This window comes from Lissotriton helveticus, chromosome 11 (genome assembly GCF_964261635.1).
Source record: "Lissotriton helveticus chromosome 11, aLisHel1.1, whole genome shotgun sequence".
NCBI lineage: Eukaryota > Metazoa > Chordata > Amphibia > Caudata > Salamandridae > Lissotriton > Lissotriton helveticus.
In genome coordinates this window covers 7,577,917-7,605,031 of record NC_136072.1, presented here as the reverse complement: position 1 = coordinate 7,605,031, position 27,115 = coordinate 7,577,917, and the positions used below count along the sequence as shown (strand labels likewise).

Genomic DNA, 27,115 nt, shown 5'->3' with positions numbered 1-27,115 from the left:
CAATTTGGGTGACATTACACATTAATGGTGGACTCTAGTGCTATCTATTTTCAAGGCTGGAGTACTTTTGACTGTTTCAAAATTATTTTTCATTTTGTAACACCTCTTTATGGTGGTTTTATTTATTTGTGCCTCCGTCCAGAGCAAAGAATTCAGAACACCTCAGGTTAGTAATGTAGACAAACGACAATACCTTGATTACTTACGCTAATCTTCACTACTCAGAGTCACTGATACAAGACCTCTGTCTCCCATAGGATAACATTTAGATTAACTTATGATATCTTATAAGTATGATTTCCAAAAGGGGGGATACAAATGATTCACGTTTTGTGTCTCTGGAATCCTAATTTAAAATCCTAATTTAAGGTGAAGTCGAATTTTAAATAAAAATTCTGAAAATGCCACTTTTAGAAAGTTGGTATTTTCTTCCTTTAGCTATTTGGTACCTTCTAGCCTGTCTCTGATCACATGTAGTTGGCAGCTGGGCTTTATAAATTCCTGCTAAACAGCCATACATAATGGGAGCTCAGGTGTGTCTCAATGAGCAATTTCTGGCTGGATGAGAAGTAGGTACTGGGCACAGCCTCACACCTGAATAGGCTATGCCCTGGTCCCACACAAAGGGCTGCACACCAACTGTAGTAAGTCTGGAGCAAGGACAGAAAGGGCAGGGATTCTGTGACTTCAAAGGCATGTCTTTGTAGTCGCCCCCGCTTGAAAGGCCCTGCTGGGTATAAGTACTGGACCTCAGGCTCCTCTATTTGAGTACTCTTCTGGACCTGTGGATACTCTGCCAGGAATAAGGACTGCTGTGCTGCTGAAAGGACTGCCACACTCCTGCTTTGCAGTGTTGATCTGCTGCGTCATGCCCTCTTGCCTGGTTGAGAAGTACTGGTCCTGCATCCCTTGACCCAGAATTTAGAGTGACAGAGTGGGCTAGTTGGCTGGCCTCCTGATCTGAAGCCTCAAGGATATAACAGGCTTCCAACCCCTGCACCATGACTCAGTCATCTGTGAGTCGACCCTGCCAAGTGGTGCTACTCCAGTCATGGACCCTTGGAAGTGGGCCTAGGGTGCTTGCTAGTGAAACCAATGAATCTTCTCTGCTCAGCGATGCATCCTTGAGCCCAACTGACGCATCTTCCCGGCTGAGCAGAGCATCCTGGAGCATCTCGTTATATTGTTTTAATGACCGCGTTGTATAAGGATTGCACTGTAATGGCTGTTTCCCCTGCATCTTGGAGCTAACGTATTGCTTTCGGAACCAGCGTCTCCAAACGCAGCTTCACCGCTCATCAAAGCCAACGCATCGCCTCAGCTGTGCTTTGCAACCTCGACACCGAACTCCGCATCTAAAGCCCCATCGATGGGATCCTTGGTGCTGACACAACAGGACCTCACATTGCAGCCTCGACGCATCTCAAAACCGATGCATTGCCTTGGCTGCACAACACATCCTCCACGTGGATCCATGCAACTATCCGCAACCAGGATTTAAGATACTCCGTTCAGTGGGCTTAACTGAGTCCCAGGGGCTGGCACGCGCTCCATGGTTGACCTGAACTTGTGACTTTGTCCTAGTCTGGCACAACCAGATGTCCCCAATAGCACTTTGTTAGCACTCTTTTTCACTATAAACTTATAAAATCAACATCAACATCTAATTAGATTTTTTTTCATTTGGGCCATATTTTATTTATTAAAATCAGAGCTATTTTTCTAACCTGGTGTAGAATCATTTTGTGTGGTGTTTTAATTGTTTGACTGTTTGAGGTGTTGCACAAATTCTTTAACACTTTAAGTTAAGTCTGACCGCTCTGTTTATCTTGCTGAAAAAATAAAGTTAAAAAAACCCAAAAAAAGTCTGACCGCTCTGTGCCGTGTTACCAGAGGGTGAGCAAAGGTTAATTTAGAGTTTGCCTGCCCCTACCTTGACTAGTATTGTTGTTTCTGCTTGACCAGGGCTCATACACCAGTTCTAAAATATACTGCACACACATTCCTGAGATGACCACAAAAGCACACAACCTAGAGCCATGCTTACAACCCCACTTTAAGTTCAATTCATCATGTCATTTAACATGTCATGAGTATTGTAATGTGTGAGTACAAAAACAGTGTATGTCAGGAGAGAAGACTGTAGTTATTCAACTAATATTTAACTGGTGAATTTCAGTGGGTTTTTTTTAGAAGTTAGTTCTTTTCTCATTCCAAAACATAACTATTATGCTACCTTAACCTTTGTTTTTTTCAGTGAATCTCTGGGTTTTTATTAATATAACATAGAATCTTATTACCATACTTAACTATAGTGTCACTTTATCCTTTGGTTTGTTTCAGTGGGTTTGTGTTTTAAAAACAAAATCATATTTAACATTGAGTATCCAAACCCTAAATTGGGCCCTGTTTCCAACTGATCATTACACAGTCCACAGATCCTCTCTTAATACCTTCAAACTTCATCTTATGATCTGAAAAGTAGAAAAGACCATACATTTTGTATAAATATTATTGTTTAACTCTGGGCCTGAATACACTGTCTAGGTAAGCTTGTCTTAAAAAAAAATGTTGCCCATTGTAGAGCAATACAGATTTTTCGGAAACACGTTTCACAAATTGAAACAATCACTATTATTCTTTAATAAATTAAATTATTCTTACCAAACTATTTGCTACAGAAAAAAATCAGTTTTCAAGAAAAAAGAATATTTGTCATTCAAGACCCTAAATACACCCAAAGCTAATTCGCTAACAGGTAAAAAAGCAACATTTCAGATTTATACACTGATTTTCAATTTTTCATTTTCAAACACAAATTTTATTATTAGCATAGCACTAATAAATGTTGTAGAAAATGTGAGGTTCTTTTCTTCCTAAGCCCTTCTCTTTTTCTGCTTTCTAACATTTTTACAGCATTAATTTACCTCTTCTTGGATCTGATATATTTGAGAAAGATTGAATCATATTGATGGAGGGGATATAACAAGGGTTCTAACAGAATGATTATTGAAATGTTTTGAATTTCACATTTTAAGATAACAAATTATTTGTCAGGGTTATCCACCTTTAAAAAAAAGACTGCAAAAGTACATCACCAAGTTATGAACTATCCATAATAACAGGAATGTGAAAACAATATATTTTCTTTTTTTGCAGAGTACAAAGAGGTGGAATCACACAATTTAGTCCCCGGAGATGTAATTATATTAACTGGAAATAAGCTTTATTTGCCGTGTGATGCTGTACTCATTAATGGGAGTTGCATTGTAGATGAAGGCATGCTTACAGGTATGAACACTTTTTATATTGTCTTCTGTGACACAGTTCATCATCAAAGTAATTTATTTTGGTCATGTGACAATAAAAGTGCAAATGCAATAAATACATACAATATATAAAAATAGCAGCCGTAATAAATGTGCAGCTCCATATTTAATAAATAACCAATTAGTCTCACACAATATCCTCTGATGTGATGTGGCAGTAAACTCAGAACAACATAAACCTCAGGAAATCCTAAAACTAGACGAAAGTTGCCCGGTACTATTCGTTTTCTTTAGGTTTCTGGTCACTAGTTATTGCTGTCACATTTTCCCATCTTTCCTGCACCAATAAAAGGGGTTACAATGTGAGACTCACCCTCTCCCCCTGCTAGTGAACCTGCGTGTGCCTAGGCTGTCCTGCCTTGTCTGGTGGGGTTATCCAGGAGCCTTTACAATGTGTTAGTCAAGTAGAATCCCTGCTCTAAAATCAAAATAAACCTTTACAAATGCTTTCCACTGATTCACCTTTGGTCAATATGTTTTTGGGTTTATGACCAGTAAAGAAAGCTAAATCTACTGTTTATAAACAAGCATTGGAACAGCTAGTAGGTCTGGGTTTCTTGTGTTAATGGATGCAGGTTTGGCACATTAGAAGAAGACATTGGAGAGGGAGACGGCTGACATGGACACAGAAGGCTACAGTTGTAGGGGAGTCCCTCATGTGATTAAAACACACACATTGGAGTTAAGGTGGAGGGGTACACCAACAACCCATGTCATTAAATGAGAGATGAATACTCCGCCGGGCTGAGTCAAGATGAGATCTACAAAGTCTAAAGCCAGTGGCTTACAGAGGCTGATCAAAGAAACTCATGGTTGACAGAGGTGGACTCAAGGCCCACTCTGTGTATGTTGTAAGAAAGAACCCTGCTTGATAGCTGTGCTGTCAAAATCCAGACCTCAATAGCAATTGAGAGCAATATCCATGATTAACTGGTTTCAAGGACATATATTTCCATAAGAGGTTTGTGGTCTGATTCTCAACTAGCCCATAGACCATTATATGAGTTAAGAAGAAACCTTTTGTGGTTGATCATGAGAAGTTTGTGGCGAAGATATGGGGCCATATTATCAAGGGTGGCGATAGGGAATTTTCGCCGCTATAGCGGCCGTTTTCGGCCGCTAAGCGGCGATAAATCTATCGCCCTATTAGAAAGCTGTCGCTAACAGCAGTTAGCGACAGCTTTTAGGTGATAGCGACCGGTTTGGGGCCTGCTTTGCATGTCAGCGATATTTATCGCTAATGACATGCAAAGTGGGTGTACTCAACCTGTTAGCGGCTGAAAGCAGTCGCTAACACAGCTATCACCTATTAGCAAGTAAATCTAGGCGCGAATATTGCCAGAACCTAACGCCTGCTCAGACCAGGACTTAACCTGTTTATCCAATGGGAGGTGGATAATCAGGTTAAGTCCTCATTAGCGTTAATGTCTGAATATCGCTGGATTCCCAGCGATATTCACGCATTGAGCCACTATCGCATGATATTTAATCGCATTAGAGATAAACGTTGCTAATAGCATGTTATCGCTGCGATAATATCCGGTGGCAGGCAGCGATAAAAAAAATGCGTTAATCGCATTTAGTTATAAATATCGCTATTTGTTGCTAATATGCCCCTTTCTTCCTCTACTGCCTCCAAAGCCCAGTGGTCCTGACACTGGTAAGGCTCTGCAGGTTTGAGCCCTGTCATTTTCATAATGAAACCATATTTCACAGACCCCGAAAATACTTTACATTTTTTGTGAAAAATAGCTTTTTCAAATGACTGCATTCTGTGTAATGAAAGTGCACCAATATGTAATTCTTCTCTGTCGCGTGCGGTCTCTCTCATTCTCACTTTATCCTTCCTTCCTTACTTTCTCTTCAACTCTTTGTCTCATGTCGCTACCCTTTTCCCACCGCTTTCTGTTTTTCCCTCTATTTCCTTTCTCTATATTTGTCTGTCTCCAGCTCTCGTTCTCTAGTTCTTTATTTGTGTCCCTCTCTCTTTAACTCTTGCCTCAACAAATCTGTTCAGTCTCTTTTTACCCTTCTTAATCATTGGAATTTCTTAAGCAAGTGAAAGGGAGATGCCTTTGTGGCAGAGTGAACCTACACTCAATTAGGCCCGCATTTTATAATACTGAAGAACAATATTTGTGTTTAAAAAGTCACTTCATTGACTCAGTCAAACATACTTTATTTCACATTATTTCAAGGCATACAACGTACAAATATAAAAACAAGTTAAAAAACATTGCATCAATAAAATATGTAAAAGGGATTACACCATGTAAGATAAAGCCATAATTTCATAACTTCATCAATGTCGGATAAAACAATCCATTAAAAGGAAACAGGCATGAAGGTAGACGTCTTCCACTAATTCTAATTCAGTTGTAAGCAGTCCATTGGGATCGCCTGGTTCAGTTGTAAGCATTGTCTTGACCACACAGAAAGCCATAACAACAGGGGAGCCTAATCAGTGCCTCGAGATGAGGTAAAGCCAGTTCTGAATGTGGTAGGTCATTTCCACAAGACCGAGGAAGTGAGAGCAGATTTTTACAAAAAAACGGGACATATTTACATGGGCTTTATCTCGGCTTTTTTGGCTTGCAAAGCCAAAAAAGCCGAGATAAAACCAGCGCCCTATTTACAAGAGGGTGCTAACATGCATATTCACGAGTTTGCACCCTTTTTCCCAACGCCTGCCTTTGCATCTCCAATGAGATGCAAAGTGGGTGTCATTGGGCGTACCCCAGATGGACTACTGTGCAAATATCGCTGCTGTTTACATCGTGAGATTTGCAAGGCAGCCCACATGATTTTAGCACACATTAGATTTTGGCTAAAACTGCAGTTTTCGCCAAAATCTAACGTCTACTAAAATCCTGACTTTTGTAAAGGACAATGGTGGTGAGATGCACACCGATATTCACTCCATTTCAATTTTTACTTCCTGAGTCCTCACCAATTCAACTTTTGTTAGCGTGCAAGCTTGCTCCGCGCTCCGCCCAATTGCTCTGCAATTATTAGAACGAACAGGAAGGAACCAGTCTGACTCCATTTCAAGCTGCACAGCCGTTTCCAGCCAATGAATCCAATAAATCAAATTCGTATTCAACATTTCATTTCATCCACTTTTGCTCTGTTAGTTTAATCCTTTCTATCCTTTGTTTTCCTTCAATTTATTTTACTCATTCTTTTATGCACTCGCGTTTTTCACACCAACACAGGAGAGTCAAAGTGTTTCCACAAGTCACGATTTATTTAAAACACCCAATGCATTTCGGGACAACCCTTCGTCAGGGGTATCTATAAAAAAATTAATAATGACCATAAGTAAAATGCAAAGTTAAAGATACAATACACTGACTAAAGACGAAAAATGACATTTTCAATTTCAATTAATGAAACAATGAAACACTGCTACGTTCTACATAACTCATTTATCTATGACTTCCATCATTAATACAAACACCCACTATGATTCACCCTTCATTGCCCCCATATTTACGCCTAAAAAGGAAATTAGCCTCCAATGCTGCTTAAATACACATGCTTGCCACTAGAAACCTTCACAATAACTCGGTTTTAAGAAACATCAAAACTCTAAAGTACGTTCTAACCCCATGCTTGCCACTAAACCTTGATTTTATCACTGCTTCTGTGAGGCACTCAAGCTTTCCACTCCGCTTACCGTGACCGCGGAGGGCACACTATGGAAAAACGATGGGATGGCACGGGCAAGCCTGGAAAGGAGTGGCATTTAGAAATGCTTGTAAGAAATAAAGAAGCACCAGTCATAGATAAATGAGTTATGTAGAACGTAGCAGTGTTTCATTGTTTCATTAATTGAAATTGAGAATGTCATTTTTCGTCTTTAGTCAGTGTATTGTATCTTTAACTTTGCATTTTACTTATGGTCATTATTAATTTTTTTATAGATACCCCTGACGAAGGGTTGTCCCGAAATGCATTGGGTGTTTTAAATAAATCGTGACTTGTGGAAACACTTTGACTCTCCTGAGTTGGTGTGAAAAACGCGAGTGCATAAAAGAGTGAGTAAAATAAATTGAAGGAAAACAAAGGATAAAAAGGATTAAACTAACAAAATCCTGACTTAGCCATCCCTAACATAGGGGGTGGATTATGCTGATACGGCCCTGTGGGTCGTATCAGCAAGGTTATCGCCCTTTTGCAGGGAACATCGCTGGAAAACTAGCGGTGTTCCCTGCAAAAGGGTGATAACCTCGCTATCTCTGGAATTTTTATCGCCCTGGAGTAACGTATTGTTAATTACACGCTACCAGGGCGATAAATACCAGAGATAGCCTGCGATAATATAATTATCACTATGCACGGCAAGTGATAATTATCGCTGGCCGTTGTTAAAATGCCACAACATTCTTTAGAATTTCGGAGCGGAGCTGGGTCCACTCTTTCCCAGATCGCAGCTCCATAAGTGGCACTTGCCAGCATTTCCCGTGAATAAATGTGTTACATTTCCGGAAGGGCTTATAGCTAAGTTTTTTAGAGAGGTAAGACAAAGGCCTAATCCCATTTTCCAAAAGGGCATTTCTGTTTAGTACTTGCTATCATAGGTTACTCCTAGATAGGCGTATGACTCAGCCGCCGTCAGTTTCTGATCCTTTATGTAAAAGTGGAAAGGTTTCTTAGGGCCATAATATCAAGAAAGGGTGATACATTATCGCCGCTTTTATCGCTGGATAATATGCCCTTGTGAATTCCCATAGCAGCCCAGGTTAACCCCAGAACTTGGGCTGCTATGGGAATTCACAAGGGCATATTATGAAGCCCATTATCGCTGATTTATCGGCAGTTTCCTGCTGATAAAAGCGGCGATAATGTATCACTCTTGCTTAATATGGCCCTTAGTGCTGGGACCGGCAATTTATCTATAGAATTTTGTGACATTAACACTTAGGTCCGGCTAGCCACATAAGATGAGTTGTCCTGAATAAGTTTCTGTAGTGCATTTGGGGTTCTAGCCAGGAGCACTGAGTCATCCGCATCGAAGAGAATGGGTAAGCGTATAGATGACTCTATATAAGGGAAGTCCTTCGTGGAGCGACCCACTCTTGAGAATGTGTTCGTTCTGCCAGAGGTATGCAAACAGAGCATAATACAGAAGCATATTTTTTCCTTAAAGGGGAGAGCGTTCCAGTCACAAAGATGCCATTACCTGAAGCAGACAGCCCCATGCCCTGGAAGGTGTACAGCGGAGAAGATTACAAGAGGCACGTCCTGTTCTGTGGCACCAACCTCATCCAGAGCAAGGCATCTGCTTCCGGCCCCGCGAGAGCTGTGGTTCTGCAAACTGGTAAGTTTCCTAACTCAGCCTTGCCTTTGTCTGTGATAATAGTTCCATTGAGTCTTTTCACAAAAGTGCAAACTGTGCAATAGGTTTCAGAGGTCAAGAATGAAGGAATGTCTATGTCATGGTAGGTATATATGTGTTCACATACCTTCATGGCTGTTGAACTCTGAGCTGACTTGGGATTCCAGATTTATTTATGGTTGGTGTGTAATTTTTTTTCTTATAATGACTCTCTTCCTGAGTCTACAGCAGAGATAATTATTATGTCTGTCCTATGAAAACAAAAACAGGCGGAGGTTTAAAGCAATTTAGTGAAGGGCATATTCCAATGTCCTTTTATCATGTGCAAACTTTCTGTTTGCACATGATAAAAGGCCCCCTTGCACCATGGTGCAAATGGGCCTCCATTGAGAGCATGATTATTTTTGTGCAGGAAGGGAAACTTTCCTGCACAAAATCAATCACAAGAGGGGTTTTCCTCTTTCTATCTATGCTGCAAAATTTTACCAGGTCCAATGTAGAACAGCACCCCATTCTCATCAAGGCCTCTGTGGGATCCAGCGAGCAACCACAGATGAGATCATTACACCAAAAACAACAGATTAAGGACCTAATTTAGATCTCAGCGGACAGGTTACTCCATTACAATGTTGATGGATAACCCATCCGTCGAAGTATGAACCCCAAAGGATATAATGGGATTTATAATTTGTCAGATGGGTTATCTATCACCCTTTTGACAGAGTAACCTCTCCGCTGGGATTTAAATCAGGCCTTTAGTCAGAAGTTAAACGTTTCTCCGGGACAAACCTGGTCCCTAAATCTGACAAGCACTGCATTGTAGTCAGCCTTAACGTTTGACTTTGACGCGGTCTAAAGCGACAAAATACCCGTGGTTGGCATTTGGTGCTTTTAGGTGCCAGAAAACTCTAAAACACCTCAAAATCATATCTACGACTCCCCTCAACGCATTTTTGTACTTTTAGTGTTTTTTCTACCTATCAATTGTTTTGGTACTGGTAAATGATTTACACCTGTTTTCCTTTGAGTTGAGCCTGACTGTTCTGCCCCACAGCCACCCTGGACTGAGCTTTTGTTGAAATGCAAGTGCTCTAACTGGACCTGACACAGAAGAGTAACATTATTAGTTGGAAATGCCTCACAACTACCCTATCTAATAATCCACTTTCCCACACCAGGGGCCCGATTCACAGAACTAACTTAAGACAAAATCCTAAACTTACTGCCATTTTGGTATTCACAGAAGGCACTTACTCATTTCGGTATTCACAGGTGTTAGGAGTCCTAACTTTAGGACTCCTAAATGCCTTCTGTGAATACCGAAGGGGTGGTGATGAGCTGTTTCAGTCTGATGTTGGTGAGGTTGTCCAGGAGGGCAGTGGAGTTGAGGTCGCTGACGATATTGAGGTCGAAGTTCAGGTCTCTGAGCAGTATGTAGCCTATGGAGGCAGTGGCGTGTAGAGTGATGAGGCCAGTGATGGTTGTGGTGAACTAGGTTCGTGGTCTGTGGGCCGGGGGGGTCTGTAGGTGAGAATGCCGCACAGGGTCATTCTGGGAATGTCTGGAAATGGAGGTGTTCCAAGAGGGACGAGCAGTTGTTTGTGCTGGAAGTGGTGAGTAGGAGGAAGTTCTTGTGCACGATGGTGGAGTCCTCCTCCTTGGTGAGTGTTGTGGTCCTTCCTCTGGATCTTGCATCTGTTGGAGATGGCTGCAGCGATGTCGGGGCAGAGGTGGAGTTTGTCCAGGTTTCTTTGAGGAAGGTGATGTCTAGCGAAAGGGTGTCAAGGTGGTCCCAGATCTCTATAGCGTGTCTGTGCAGGGAGCGTACATCATGGAGTATGCACCTAAGGGGTTCGGTGTGCTGGCGTCCGGAGTGTGGGCAGTAGCTGTAGCAGTTCAGAGGTTGGTGAAGGTTCGGCAACAGCGTCTGCAAGAAAACGGCCATGGGTGGTGTCTAGCATCAACAGCTGGCAGTTGTTGTTTCTTCCGAGGTTGAGTGTATGGTGGGCAGCTGAGTCGTAGCGGTGGGGAGTCGTGGAACCAGGGTCCCAGGTGCTGGTCGCTGATGGGCTTGCCTTTGGCGTGCCCTTGGCTCACCAGTGGGGCGGCCACGCAGCGGCTGGTATTAAGAAGGGGACAGGGAGGGGGAACAGCTGGGAGGTGGAAACCAGCAGGGGGAGGGGCTGCGGGGGCCGCAGCAGATTAATTCATCTGAGATCCCTATGTCAACTGCTTTGTTCTGACAAACCCATTATATGTCGTGAACTGGTACTTTGTTTTTCCAAATGTTTCTTTTATATTTTTGAATAAGCGAAGGACACTGTTGTCATATAGGTTGCTTGTCATCGCACATTTCACTTCTACCAATAGGCATTTGTGTGCCAGCTATAAATATAGGGGCAGATTTACTGCACCTTGGAACACTTTTTGTGACGCACCCTGGGGTGCAACTAGCCCACCAGCTTCCTCCAGTAAGCGCCACAGAGCTGCGTTGCACAGAGGTGTAAAAAGGGGTGTGGCCTCAGAACACCTCTCTGCAACGCAGCTCCCTGGTGCATACTGGAGGTACCTGGTGGGCTAGTTGGCCCCCAGGGACCCCCAGTATTCAAGGGGAATGTGTTCCCCTCAGCAAACGCGCCAAATATATGTATTTAATATAAATATTAGGAGGGAAAATGATATTCTTTTAGTTTTAATAAACTTATATTACTTTTAAATGCAATTTGGAGAAGTCGCGCTAGATGTGTGCTGCATGTACACACCCAACGCGGATCCCATGTGACCAAAAAAAGAGATTTTATTGGTTTATAACACTTACTGTTTTAACTATTGAAGAACCTCACCCATTTCAATTACTCTTCTTAGACCTTCCTTAGGAGAAGACCTGTCCTGAAAAGAACATCACTTTTTGTTCATTGGAAACCTGAACTTCTTTTTTGGAGTCAAAAATGGCTATACCACTGCAACAATCATCTGATTCTGATGATTTTGTTACTGAACAATTTCTACCAGAACCTCACCCTCCCAAAAGATACACATCCATCGTATGGAAATTTTTTACTTTTCCGGAGGGGCAAAAGAAATGTAATGCCACCAAAGTAACATGCAAAATTTGCAAGGCAGTACTGTCCAGAGGAGATGCTCATGAAGAATATAGAAGACTGCGCCAAAATGCACCTCCACCACCGGCAATACCAAGTACCTCTGCGGCATCACTTACAATATCACCACCAGACAAACGTCTCCAATTGGGGAAAGTTAGAATGCACAGCGTGAAATCCAATTGATTAATTTGTTATGGGGAGCAATCAGTAGACCTAGTTTGCAGAGCAATGGATAACCATCAATGCTAGTTTTTTTTTTATTCTGTCAAAGTTCATGGTTTTGGTCGTCCTGCTGACTTTTTTTTTCTTTTTAAAAAAACCCAAAAAAACAAAATAACGTTAAAAAAATCAACAAAAAAATATAAAAGTACAAAAAACTAAAAAAAAAAAGTGATTTTCAGAACTAACTACTCTGGTTAAAGAAAGAGCTCAATTTAAATGCAAGTGTGTGAAAGTTTACATAAATGTATACGTACTGCAGAATTGACTTAGCGAATGCATTTGTCATATATGGTGAATGTATAACTGCAGAACTATAAGGAAGTGCTGTAGCATGACACTGTAAGCTCTTTAGCTACAGCATGCTTAGCTACTTCCGAAGCACAGAGATGCAACATACAAATAACAGTATTCCTTGCAGTGTATAAAGAAAGATTAAACATATTAGATAAATAAATGTGTTAAAACTCGGAGTAAAGGAAAATAATAAATTAATACTCTGATATAAATTATAACACGGGATTCAGTGAAAAATTGGGGTTAGGGTAATGAAGAATAATAAAAAAGTTTCACAAAAAAAGGGAAGTTACTAGAATAATAAGTCAGAAAAAAAGGGGAATGAATGTTAATACTAAAATTTAAAAAAAGTAACCTATAGAAATGCTTTAATAAGAAAAATTAGTTTAAGTAAAGCATTTTAGAAATTATACAAAAGTTAAAAAGTATGGAAAGAGGCACATATTGTTAATGTATATTTAAAAATACATAAAACATTATGTCCCCTCCAGAGGAGTTGGACGAATTCCGATGGAGGAAGGAAAGAATATCGAAGAGAGGTAAATTATCTGAATGGGTATATGTTTGATATTTTTAAAAAAGAAAGCACAAATATTTAAATGATTATAGAATGTGGTATTATTATTTTAAATTGAATATAATAACGAGTTGATGAAAGAACCATTACAAAAAGTATAGGTTAATTAAGCAATTACTACGTGCAAAGTAATGATTAGGAGCGATGCCATCATCTTGAGTTTATCTTTCATTTCCACAGAGGGATCATATTGTTTTTTTTTGGTTATTAATTTTTTATTTCCACAGTTCAGCAACATCAGTTAACAAGCACAAATCAGAATTAAGTCCAAAAATATAAGGCTTACAAAAGAAACTAATACAACTAATATAGCGGGTCCAAAAAATTAAATACACTGGCAAATCGTAAATCATAAATCATAAATCATACATCATACATTCATACCTTCATGTGTTCATATGGGCAACAAAATGCTCCCAAATATTCAATCCTAGTTTACGTTTCGTTGCCCCCTTTATTGAGTATAAGCTTAATTCTAGGTTAGCTAATCGATACATTTTAGCCCTCCAGACTTCAAACCTTGGTGGCTCGGGGCATAACCGGCGATACATAAACGAGCAATAGTCGTTGCTACAAACAATAAAAATCGGTGTTTATACAAAACACTCCCTCTTGTAACTAGGCGCCCCTTCCCTAGGAGCATTAAAGCTGGAGTAATGTTAAACGTAACCCCTAAAATAGTGGACAGAAAATGTTCAATATCATATAGAAACAAATGCAATTTGATACAGGTAAAAAAAATATGTACTATGTCAGCATTTTCTCCCCCACAACGAAAGCATTTCCCATCATAGCGATCACCCCACTTTTGCATATGTGCTGGGGTATAATACAATCTAAATAAAGTTTAAAAAAATAGTATTTTGAAATTTGCTGATAAAAAATCTTCCTTTGATCTTTCAAGTGCATCTTCAATTGATACATCAAATTTGGTTTCTCCCAATGTCACTGACCATTGTAAGTTGTGCTTCTCCATATCATCCTTTTTACATGCCAACATGATTTTATACAATACTCCTATTTTGCTCTGAGATTTAATAGCCTCAATCAAAGGATTAGAAATTAATTTTAATTTCCTTTTTAACAAAAAGTCCCATACTTGAAGAAACTTAAAAAATGTGTGGTACAGTATATACCTTAACGAGGTCTCCTAACTCTTTGATAAGTCCCTTCTTGTCATATAAATCTCCTAGCTGACATATTCCCCTATCTCGCGAACCAATCGCGACCCTGTCCCAAAATGTGAAAGGGAGCAGTTTCTTCGCATTCATGGGAGTATAATAGGAAAGAACTCCTAGGTCAATTAATTTACGTACTTTCCTCCATGTTTTTATAGCTGCATCCAAAATCTTAAACCTAGTTCTTTTGTAATAATTCACTTCAAGTTCCCGCAATAAACTACGATTAGCTTCTGTTCCTAGAACTAAGTAAAAAATAGAACTGAATGTGGTTGTGTTGGCCCCATCCGCTCCACACAACAATACACTCATTTTTTGTAAAAAACAAACAATAATACAAAACAAAATCTGGTACTGCTAAACCACCCTTGCAGTTGAAATTTGCTGATAAAAAATCTTCCTTTGATCTTTCAAGTGCATCTTCAATTGATACATCAAATTTGGTTTCTCCCAATGTCACTGACCATTGTAAGTTGTGCTTCTCCATATCATCCTTTTTACATGCCAACATGATTTTATACAATACTCCTATTTTGCTCTGAGATTTAATAGCCTCAATCAAAGGATTAGAAATTAATTTTAATTTCCTTTTTAACAAAAAGTCCCATACTTGAAGAAACTTAAAAAATGTGTGGTACAGTATATACCTTAACGAGGTCTCCTAACTCTTTGATAAGTCCCTTCTTGTCATATAAATCTCCTAGCTGACATATTCCCCTATCTCGCGAACCAATCGCGACCCTGTCCCAAAATGTGAAAGGGAGCAGTTTCTTCGCATTCATGGGAGTATAATAGGAAAGAACTCCTAGGTCAATTAATTTACGTACTTTCCTCCATGTTTTTATAGCTGCATCCAAAATCTTAAACCTAGTTCTTTTGTAATAATTCACTTCAAGTTCCCGCAATAAACTACGATTAGCTTCTGTTCCTAGAACTAAGTAAAAAATAGAACTGAATGTGGTTGTGTTGGCCCCATCCGCTCCACACAACAATACACTCATTTTTTGTAAAAAACAAACAATAATACAAAACAAAATCTGGTACTGCTAAACCACCCTTGCAGTTGCAAGTGACATGAATCTCATGGCTCTACAATGTTTTCCAGGGGCCCATAAGAATTTGGAGCACAGTGCCTGTAGCTTCTGCAATTTAAATGGGGAAATTTCTAGCGGTATTGCTCTAAATAGTTATAGTACCCGCAGTAGAATATTCATTTTTAAAATATTTGCTCGCCCAATCAAAGTAAAATGCAGCCTGCCCCATCTCTCCAAAGAATCTGCAATATTACTACATAATGATCCCCAGTTTGCATCAACTAATGTGGTCATTGAGGGCCTAATCTTTACACCCAAATATGTAGCTTCAGTCACAACTCTTGGATCATTTAATACTACAGTGTCAGTACATACAAGTTGCATCTTAGTGACATTCAACTTGTATCCCGACATCTGACCAAATTTCCAGGCTAACCGTTCAATCTCCAATATTGCAGTAGCCGGGTGCTCAGATGTAATCGCAATATCATCCGCATGTGCAGATACAGTGTAGGGTATATTGCGTACCAAAAAGGGCTTCATTAACTGACTTCTGGAGAGCATTTCTATAAAAGGATTAATATATAAGGCGAAAAGTAAAGGAGAACAGGGACACCCCAGTCTCGTGCTTCTAGTAATCTGCACTATTTCTGAAGTTGATCCCATTACCCCTATTCTCACTACAGGTGAAGCATATAGAACTTGCAATGCGGTCATGAAACTTTTCCGAAATCCCACGGTTTCCATTAATGTCTATAGATACTGCCATTCTACACGATCAAACGCTTTTTCTGTGTCTAACAGAATCAGCCCTAGTTTTCGCCTCTCTACATTCGCTATATCAAACAGAGTAATCACTTTATTAACGTGTAATACCGTCCCCCGGCCATGTATATAAACCATGTTGAGCTTGAGATACCAAGGAGGCAATTACTTCGGAAAGACGATTGGCTAAGATTTCTGAGTATATTTTACTATCACAATTTAAAAGTGGGATAGGGCGGTATGAACCCGGTAGCTCTGCATCTTTGCCCTTTTTGCTATCCCACGACTTTGGGGCTAGCCCGATTTGAGCCGCCCTAAACGTAGCCAACATAATTTGCTTCAGATGATCACATTTTTTTGATAAATCTCTTAAGGTAACTGGTCAGGGCCCGCTGCCTTCCCCATCGCCAACGTATTCACTGCATTTGTTCCTTCTTCCATCGTTATCGGGGTATCCAGCATATCTGCAGCCTCTGAATCTAATTTGAGGAACTCCCCAAACAAAGTTGGTATTATTTCCACAAGCCGCCCTTGTTGACTGGTATAGAGATCAGTATAGAATTGTTGAAAAATAGCTAGGATCTCTTTTAGGTCCAACCTTAATATCCATGCATTATCTTTTAATGCAACAATATCACAACTAGATTCATTCATACGCAATTTAAGAGCTACACATCTTCCAACTGACTCCCCGTATTCATGGCATAGTTTTCTATGGGTCAAATACTTTCTTGCAATCTCCATATCCCAAGCCCCCATTATTTTGGCCCTTTTTCTGGCAACCTCGTCCTCTAAATCTGGAATATTACCCTGATTAGCAATTCCCTGAGTCCATTTCTCCTCAGATTTCTGCAGGTCAAAGTATTAACTCTTCATCTCTCTTTTAACAATTTTTTGATGAAATAACCCAAAACTCAAAACCTCCCCCTAAAACAAGCTTTAAAAGTATCCCAGACAATACTAATACTAGCTGAGTCCCTATTATTATCGAAAAATTCCTTTAGCCACCGAGACATATGTTCTATAAAGTTATCACTAACACACAGCTTCCGGTCAAAAAAAAGAAATTTGGGGTCTACACATTTCCCCCTAGCCAGAGAGTATTAATACAATAGGGGAGTGATCAGATGCAATTTTAGGATAAATCTGCATTCTAGCCCTGGCCAAAATAGCGGTACTTATGAAAAAATAATCTAGACGAACCCTCTTTTTATGGGGAAAGGAGTAAAACGTATATCCGGGGTCTGTCGAAGATAGTGTGCTCCATACCTTTATCAGACCATGATCCTTTAATATATTAAACAAAGCTTTAAACACCTGTGGTTTTCACCCTTTATAGCTTTTAGGCCCTCCCACAAAATCTTGACTGGTTAAGTTAATATTCATATCGCCACAGATAATTAAAGGGGTGGCCCATGTTGCGAGCTCTATATGCAATTCTGCCAGAACTGCTGCTTCATCTAAATTAGATCCATAAATATTGCAAAGAGTAAAGGTCCTAAGTCGCCCGCCAAGTTCGACTATAGCCCAGCGTCCAGATTTATCAGCTAATTTTCGGCGAGCGATGAACATATTCGTTTTTGCTAAAATGGCCATACCCAGAGTCATTACTAATTGTTTCGAGGAGACAAGGACAGAAAATCCCAAATCTGATAGCAGATGGTGTTTACTCCATGGCAAATGCGTGTCTTGTTTGCAAACAATGTCTGGATTAAGATAACGCAGTTCAGCAGCTACCCTCTTTCTTTTATTAATATTATTTAAACCAGAAACATTTAAAGTACATATTCGAATGTCCCTAGACGCCATCAAACATCATGTCAGGTTTGCCGATAAGATTGCACACGTCTAAACAATAGTATTGCCCAAAAGCAGAGTTTGTTGCATTTTTTGTTACCTGTTTTATGCTGAAACTGTGGATTTCTTTTTCCCCATTTTACCCTAGCACCATGACCTCCCTTACCTCCCGCCATACCCAAAAACCCCAAACCCCCCCACGCATCCCACCCTTCCCTTTAACAAGGCTTTGGGACTTATGGTCCTACAGATGGCGGCCTCCAACTTCCCTACCCTTACCCACAAGCCAGCAACACAAAATTATCCTCATTCATATAAAGGAGAAAAACAATCTATAAGCGAGTACTGATCATTAGCAATTACACATTATCTCCAAAACTAGGAAGTGAAAGAAACAGCGAGAGAGCACTAAATTGAGAAACGACAATACATCACTTCTATAGCCCTGGTTCAGATTTAGTCAATTGACCAGCACTTTACTGGATACTATGCAAAAACTCTTTAGCAGGTCCCTCAGTAGAAAAAAATTGTGTACGATCCTGATATATTATCTTCAATTTTGCGGGATTCGATAAGTAAACTTGCACCCCTCTAGCCTGAAACAGTGTAATTCATTGGCGAAGCTGCCAAGGATATTACGTAGTACATCTGCAAAAATCAGGTCTTACGAAAAACTCAAATCCTGGGCCAGTTCTCCGCTTATCCGGGTCGAGCAAGTTTGAAAACATACTTATGGGCCAAGAAGCTATTAAAAGAAATTAACAATGCCCTAGGTCTATCCATATTTTGTGCGCCAGACTCTCCAGCAGATTGTCCTGTGCGTGCTCTAATATTAAAAGGAAAGCGATGGACTCTCTCAATTTCCCTGTCCCAATCCCATTTACTTAGTTCTGGAAAAGCGTTCTTAAATAAATCCACTATGAATATACGAGCATCTTGACCCTCTTTTCCTTCTGGAACTTGTAAAACCCTCAGATTATTTCTGCGCGCTCTATTTTCAAAGTCAGCTAATTTCCATTGCGTATCCTCCTTTATCGCCAGAATTGAATCTGTGGCTGCTTTCTGTTGCGCAACGTCATCTTCTAAATTTGAAATGCGAGTCTCAGTCTCATTGAATCTAGATGTGAAGTCCGCCTGTGATTTTGCTAATCTGCTAACTGAATTCTGTACTTTGCGACAAAGTGTTTGAACCCTTTGGCTTTTTGCTCTAGTTTCATCGCGCAGAGACATTATGGATTTATAAATCAATGACAGAGATATATCCTCGTCCAAGATTGTTAATGTATATTTTAATTTATATATAACTTCATGATACTTCAAGTGGAGTTGGATGACTTTCAACAGAGAATTTCAAAGAACAATAAATAATATTTATTTTAGTATGCAAGTATTTCTTAATGATTGGAAAATGTAGTATAAATAACTATCAAGGACAAAAGGAAATACTTTGGAATAAATGAGAATACTCTTTATCTTCTTGAGTGAAAATGGGCTAAAAGTATTTTTTATTGAATAGTGCTTTTACCAATTTTCACTCGTGAAGAACAGGAGGATTATTTTCGCAAGCACTTTTTTTGAAAAAATAATATAATTGTGGCTTTAAATGGTAATTAATAATTCTTTCCATTTTTAAAAATGATTATTAAATGTAATAATGAAATAAAATGTACATAAATGTATCTGAAAGTAAAAAAAGCCCAAACATTTAAATAAAGATGATCGGGCAGTACTTATATAATGTAAGGAATGAGTGAGTATGATAAAATAAAAAAACTGTGATCCAACACGTGATGACGTCAAGGAAGGAGTGTTGTGCTGTTCCTCAAGAGTGAGTGTTGGAAGTCACACCTCAGATGGAAACCACAGAGTCTCACTGATAACTACAGTTGGAAATCCATTTGTTGGATTTTAATGCCCTCACACACCCTTGCAGGTGTCATGCTTCATCATTTGGGCTGCTCCCCGTTGGGTCTGCGGTGCAATACCCAACGGGCTCACCTCAAAGAGGGGCACTTTACCGGAGATCTTTTATCCAACAGCCTTTTTGTGAAGTGCGGGTATGGGGCCAGGAAAGTGTAGACGTAGTAGTGAGTTTAAAGGGGACTGGGAGTACCTGAAATTAAATTTTATTCTGGGGGTCTCCTGCCCTCAGTAAAAGCAATCTAACCGGCACTTATTGGAGCGTAATGTCTCCTATTTATGTGTCAGTTAGTGAGGAATAGTGACAACGGTGAACATGTTTCTCGCATTTGTGTCTAATAACTAGCGATTCTTCAGGACCATAACAAATTAAACTATCTACACTAAACGATTAGTTGTGTGTATGGTATAGAGATTCATAAAAACACAACGCACAAAGGTGTCTAATGTGTAAATGTACCTGCGATGGACTGGATCTACCTTTATGGGAAAAAAAGGATGCATAAATCACAGATATACACTTTGATGAATCATGCCATACGGTGCCTGTGGTGACTCCAAACTTCATATAGTGATACTCAGTGTTGTTCGTAACTTGCACTTGAGCACAATACAATTATATCAAATCGTGATGGTTCAATACCCAAAGTGAGCTATGGTGGATTATGCATGCCCCTGTGGAACAATTAAAATAGAAACAGCAGAACAATCAATTAGGACTCACCCAATGGTGTCAAGATTCCAGGCATCAACAGTACCCGGCGGACCACACATCAGGTTAGTACTGCCCTGTATTATGGGCTGCACATAGAAGGACGGTGGCAATCAATAGAAACTTTTAGCATAAATTCGATAAACCACTTCTCTCAAGGATGTATGTGGTACGCGTTCATGGATGCATGTAGTATTGTTTGATCGTGGAGTAGTGATATTTTTTAAACAATGGCGATATTCGCAATAGTTGTTGTGTGGTACTGTACACTGTGTGTGTGTGGTATTAATGGTATCTGGTTGTGGCTGGGCCCTGCGCCTAGCAGAGTGTATTATGCTTCTTGACCCCTCAATCTTTCACGGGCCATACAGCATGGTACTGGACCCGAGTTTGTGTGAGCTAATTGGTAAACCAAGGCTCAAAGTCTAGGTCGTATAGTTTGGCAAAGCCCCAGTGGAGCACTTCCGTAAGGTTAAGAGTGTGCCCGGTACGAGTTGCCACACACACTTATACTTATCTCTATGATAGACTAGAGGTCGACAATGTTAAATGATAGCCGTGCGAGGTTGGCTTGCTAAGTTTTGGTGGAGTCCCGTGAGTGTTCCTCCAGCTTCTTTTTCTGCCTGGTGGCTTTGCTGGTGGCGGGTTTCAAAAGGACGAAGTGTCCTTTAGGAAGAGGACCTTCTGCGTTAAGTGACGTGGGGTTCCGGGAGGTTAGAGGGGCGAATCTGGCCAGGATTAATTAAATAGATCAATCACTCGGTTCACAAAGAGGTGAAGAGATCGTGGAGTCCCGTAAGGTTAACGGGGCGAATTACAGTGAAAATTAAATAAATAAATCCAATGAATCAGGCGCTCGGCTCACTAAAAGGTGTAGACTTCGCCCTGCAGTACTCACTCACTCATGTATTATTCTAGAGGTTGACGGGGCGATTTCTGGCAAGGATTAATTAATTAAATCAATCGCTCGGTTCACTCAAAGGTGTAGCCTACACCCTGCAGTGCTCACTCAATCGTGTACTGTTCTAGAGGGGGTACTAATGAATTTCAACGCTCCGAGTTAATACTCACATTCGAAGCCTTGTGTGGTGCTCTGAGACCTACCCACGCCGCCGAGTCCGGGTGGTGTCTTTTTTTCATGCAGCCATCGTTAAGTGCAGTGGTGTTTATCATGTGACTAAAGGGGTGTGTGTAGTCTCTAACGGTCACATGGTTTACAGTAGTGTTTTGAGCGGCCATGACACAGTGGTGTAGTGACGCTTCGTAGGAATCGGCCCAGCGTTACCTATGTTGGTATTTGGGATTAATCAAGCTATAGTGTATAAAAAGGCAAAGCGTCTTCTCACACTCCGGTGTATTCGGGCCAATTGAATAAAAATTGCATAAAAATTGCGCCTGCGGGATGTGCCTGCGGGTGTCACGTGATAGTAATGGTTGTCTGAGTTAGCCATGACACAGTGATTTAATAATGGATTGTGTGATTCAGACATAAGGTTAAGTGATGGGTATTCCTCGTTTTTATCTTATTGTATAGTCAATCAACAATTGATGGGAAGTTTGGGATATTGTGTCAGGATTAATCCTTGCAAGTCAAATGGGGGTGTTATTTGAAATGCCCATAGTGGTTACTCGTCGTGAGCAATGGCCCCACATGATTTGTTAAGGTGTAGAGTAGTGGGTTAACGCTACTCTTGTTCATTGAGTCAGTTGGTGTGAAATACTCTGATAAAATTAAGTAGGATCTCACGTGTTCAGGACCGGTCTATAGGTCAAAAGTGTAGTGACATCAGTCTGTTTTTGAACATGTATAACATTGTCGCCCCTTGTGTCATCTAAAGTGATAGTATCCTAAGAAGTAGTAGGGCTGTGAGCAAACATCAGGACTTAATAGTGCTCCAGTGTATTTCTTCATTCAGGCCCGTACTGTCTGTAGATAGGCGATGTATCCACCTTTGGTGAAGGGGTTGTTTTTGGAACGTCTGGGGTTTGCCTCAAGAACAAGCCATTTTACGGAATCTGGTGAGTGGTTGTGTTCTATGAAGTGGGCACACATTTTTGCGCTGCTTTGTTTGCAGCGAAAGCTACTGTGATGCTCTGTGATCCGTGTCTTGATGGGGAGTGTTGTCATCCCCACATAATGGGGGCCGCAGGGACAGGTCAGGAGAAAGATGCAATTCGTAGTATTGCAGTTAGTGTGTCCCCTCATTTCCCAAGTAAATGAGTTGTTCAGCCGGATGTTTTTTTGTGCTGTGGTGAATGCACAGGCACTGCACGTACCACACGTACCACACGGGTAGTGCCCCTTTACCGCAGGCAGTTGCCACAAAGTTGTTTGTTGGGTCACAGCTTTTTTCTTTGGTCTGGTCTGGATATGGGTATCCTTAATATTCCTAGAGCGTTTGAATGCAAATCTTGGCGGTTCAAAACTCAGGACCCCTGTGTTGAGGATGTGCCAGTGTTTCATCAGTACTTTTCTCAGTTTGTTAGAGGCAGGTGTAAAGGTGCTCACACATGTCATCAGTTCAGTGTCAGTAGGGCCATGTGTCTTGGGTTCCAAAAGGCTTTTTCTGTGGTTATTACAGGCTCTTTTCTTAGCAAGTGAGACACTTCTATGGCGATAGCCACGGGCAGTCAGATTACTGGCTAGGGTTGCAGATTCAGATTTATATTCTTCAATGGTACTGCAATTCCTCCTCACCATTAGAAATTGCCCGAAGGGCACGTTTTCTCTCAATGCTTTAGGGTGGTTGCTACTAAAGTGGAGGAGGCTATTACGGTCAGTACTCTTTCTATACATGGTAGTTGAGAGGTTGTTACTCTCAATTTTGATGGTTAAGTCCAGAAATGCTATTGAAGAAGGAGATGCCGTAATAGTGAAGTTAAGATATGGATTCAGGTTGTTAATCCATTGGAGGAATTCACTACATGACTCACTACTGCCAGTCCAAAAAATCAGGATGTCATCTATAAAGCGCTTCCACAGAAGAATGTGCGCATGGTATGGGTTTGAGTTATGGAAGATGTGTTTACCCTCGAATGCTGCCATATAGAGGCAGGCCACACTGACAGCAAAGGTACTCCCCATCGAAGTACCTTGCGTTTGATGGTAAAGTTGTCCCTTGAATTCAAAAAAGTTTTCAATAATGGCCAGTGTGGCACGCACCATTATGAATGCAAGAGGTTTTAGTGATTCCCAAGGTGTGACCTCCAGTGCTTCCTCAATCACCTCTAGTGTGGCCCTCTGTGGGATGTTAGTATAGAGGGCCTCCACATCTAGGGTGATGAGGAAGCTGATCTGGTCAGTGTCTTGAAACTGATCCAGTAGACATAAGACGTCTGTTGTGTCCTGTATGTATGACGGTAAGAGTTTGACTAGCGGCTGCGGAAAGTGATCGCAGATATGCGAGAGCGGTTCTAAGACCGAGTCTATCCCTGACACTATCGGGCGGCCTGGTACTGGTGAAACCCCCTCACAAAATGGGCTACGTACATGGTGAGGGTATCGTAACGTCACATAGAAAAAACAAGCCAATCAACATAAGGATCAGGAAGGTGGAGTTAACCACACAACAGCCGATCAAATGTTTTTAAAAATCTGCGCAATGAAAGGGATTGGTCGGTAATACGTCTTCTTACAATGCTTCACAACCAATGAAAAAGAGCTGTAGAAAATTTCTGTTTTTAACATACGAGCAAATCAGATGACCTTGCAAGTACACGCAGCGAGAGGCAATTATTGAAGATGACTTTCTTTCACAAGACCCCGAAAGGCTTCTTGCAGAATAAGTACTCACTAATCTGCCAGACCCCATTTAATGATTAACCAGGCTCTGAAGCCTAAACACGTCAGAAATTATCTCTCGTCACTTTCTCTTCTTCCAGGTTCACCGTGAAAGTGCATGTCTCCTTCTCCTTTAACTCCTTTCTTTTTCATAGTAAATGTTACTCATACACTATCCAGCAAATACCCCACAGATGCAACCCCCTGGATTTGCAATAGTAATTGTTACTCATACACTATCCAGCACATACCCTACAGATGCACCACCTTGGGGTAGTAATATTTTTTTTACTGATACACTATCCAGCACAAACCGTACAGATGCCCCCCCCCCCCTGGAGTTAGAATAGTAATTGTTACCCCTACACTTACATGCACTTACCCTACAGATGCACCCCCCTGGAGTTAGAATAGTAATTGTTACCCCTACACTAACCTGCACTTACCCTACACATGCAACCTGCTCTCTCTTTTAAAATCCAAACCAGATTTATAACACCCTTGCACTACTTTCGAGTCACTTTTCCCATCTTAAAAGTAATGCAATAGTAATGCAATGAACTTGTAAACCTGCCCCTATGCACAATGCGAGCCAAACAAGTACACAACTCATTCAATTCTTTATAGATCACAATGAGAGAGTGTTGCTTTACGATTCACAATGAACTTCAATAAATACTTTGTGCCTATTTAAATGGAAGACGAGATTGTCGACATTACAAAACTTAGTGAAATATTAACAAAGACAGAGTTAAAATTGTCGTCGCTTTAACACCTGCAAAGTACAACAAAAACACCGAAAATGGGCTTCAAAATCCTTTGTTATCTTACTGGAAGATGTTCTCAACATTGCTGTTTCCTATACAAGACTGAGAGCCACCTTAGGGGCTATAAAATAAATCATTGCGGGGGCTCCAAGGTAACCCTGGGCGTAGTTCACGGAGCCGCACTCCGCGGAGCTACGCGAAGACGCAGTTGCACTCCGCGACCTTCGCGTAGCTCCGCGGACATGCGTAGTAGCTTGCTAGACCCGTTCGCGCGCCGTTTTTCGTCTTCGGGAGCGCGGTGCGCATGTTCGGGGCGCTGCCTGCATGCTCGAGATAGCTAGCGCGCTAAGTTACTCAAGAGGTTTGTCCCGCCCGCTTGCGTTCCCTTATTTCCAAAGTGCGTGATCGCGTCAAATATCGCGCGAACTTACCCCCGGCGCACGCGATAATGTTATTCAGCGCGCGAGAACTACGCTACGCACCGGATCGCGGAGTAATCGACAGCTTCGCGTTCTCCGTAGAACGCGGAGTTGCCAAAACTCCGCAAGCTCCGCGAACGGAGCGTAGTTCTTCGCCCAGGGTTACTCCAAGGCCCCCACTGCAAAATTAGAAGTGTGTGGGTCTCAACATTCCCCCCTCAAGCCCCGGGAACCACCACCTCCCGGGGGTTTGTGTATTGTGGGAAGCAGGCTCCGTGGGCCCACCGCCTGGAGCCCTCGAGGGCCCTGGGGACCGCCACGCCCCATAGCCGGCTCCTGCAGTGTCCCTGGGCGCCTACCGCCGGGACACTGCTGTGTGCTATGAGAGGGCGGGAGTCTCGCGGCTCCAGCCCTCCCATAGCAAACTTGGTTTGGATTTTGAAAGACAGAGCAGTGAACTCTGTTCTCACTTTCAAAATCCAAACCAGATTGCTTTTCCACATGCAAGTTAGCATCTCCCCATGTGGAAAAGCAATGCCGGCTTCATAAGGACGCGGGGAGCCGGCGGGACCGTGGAGGCATTGTGGCTTCCCCCACGGTCCCCAACATTTTTTATAAGGATAGGGTCCGCTGGGATATTTGAAATTACTGATAGGGGCTATTTTTTTTACAGTAAAATTAGAAGTCACGCACCCAGCACAGCGCTCAGTGTGGCCCCCTGGTGTGAAAGCGCTGGATGCACAACTCATAATCTGTAGGGTGCGCGACTCCAGTGCCTTCGGTGCACAACTTCTACGCGTTTGGGAGCCGGCATTGCTTTTCCATATGGGGAGCTACTAACATGCAGCTCCCCATGTGGAAAAGCAATCTGATTTAGATTTTGAAAGAGAGAACAGATTTCCTTGCTATGGGAGGGCGGGATGGACACCCCGGGACAGTGCAGGAGCCGACCCTCCCACAATACATAATGCCCCGGGATGTGTGGTCCCCGGGGCTTTGGGGAACTTGCAGCCCCCCCAACCATTTTTTTTGTAGCCCCGGGGGGTGATGTTGCCCTTGAGTGCTCCAGGAGGGGGGCCACGTAGTCCCCCGACCACAATACATAAAGCCCCGGGGGTGGTGGTCCCGCGGCTTTTGGGACCTTGGACCCCTTCCCCCACCATTTTTTTTGTTGCCCCGGGGGTGACGATCCCCTTGGCTGTGGGGCCCTTCTGGACCCGCATGAAATTTAATCATTTTGCCCCCGGGGCTAATTATCAAAAAAGCTCTGTTTTATTTTATTTATTGTTTTTTATGGCACAGTCCGTGCACCCTACATGCACCTGCCAGGTCTTTTTTAAAAAAAAAATTAACAAATATTGTGGACCCTGAGGGGTCCTTCTGGGACCCCCTAAGTTGGTCTAGAGCAGAGGTCTTCAATCTGTGGGGCGCGACCCCCAGGGGGAGTCCTGGGAAGGGGGTTGCGCATTCCCTGGGCTCACTTCCGCCTGGCCTCTTGGAAAAGTAAACTGTCCCTGGGCAGTTCATTTTGAAATTAAAATACTTCGAGCTTCATTGCAATTCAGGAAGTGTTCTCCTGTGCTGTGAAACCGAGCTGATCAGACAGCTAGGCAAGGTTTGCCTGCTTGCCTGAAAGGACTGGAAATGTGCGCGCTACGGGTTAATTTGAAAGTGTAAAGGGGCAATCTATAGATGTAAAGAATGCTTGGTACTGACTTTCATTGATTGAATCCCTCCCTGGAAGCTTAGTGACGAGCTGTGAAGTGCGTGCTTCTAATTGCAAATATATTTACATAGCGCTTACGATCGGGAAGGAGGTGTTGAATTTCAGTAAGTAGCAAGAACAAGCATTTACAATACAATAGGTCGCGCACT

The 27,115-nt window shown here is 41.7% G+C and overlaps 1 protein-coding gene across 2 annotated transcripts in view; it reads left to right on the top strand.

The window, feature by feature from the left end:
* LOC144792208 (putative cation-transporting ATPase 13A4) overlaps nucleotides 1-27,115 on the top strand; it is a 408,029-nt gene that overhangs the window by 232,150 nt on the left and 148,764 nt on the right. For both annotated transcript variants that reach the window (XM_078667109.1, XM_078667108.1), the window contains 2 exons: nucleotides 3,160-3,291; nucleotides 8,482-8,652. In XM_078667109.1, the coding sequence (XP_078523235.1) occupies nucleotides 3,160-3,291; nucleotides 8,482-8,652 (303 nt within the window). The remainder of the gene's footprint in view (nucleotides 1-3,159; nucleotides 3,292-8,481; nucleotides 8,653-27,115) is intronic.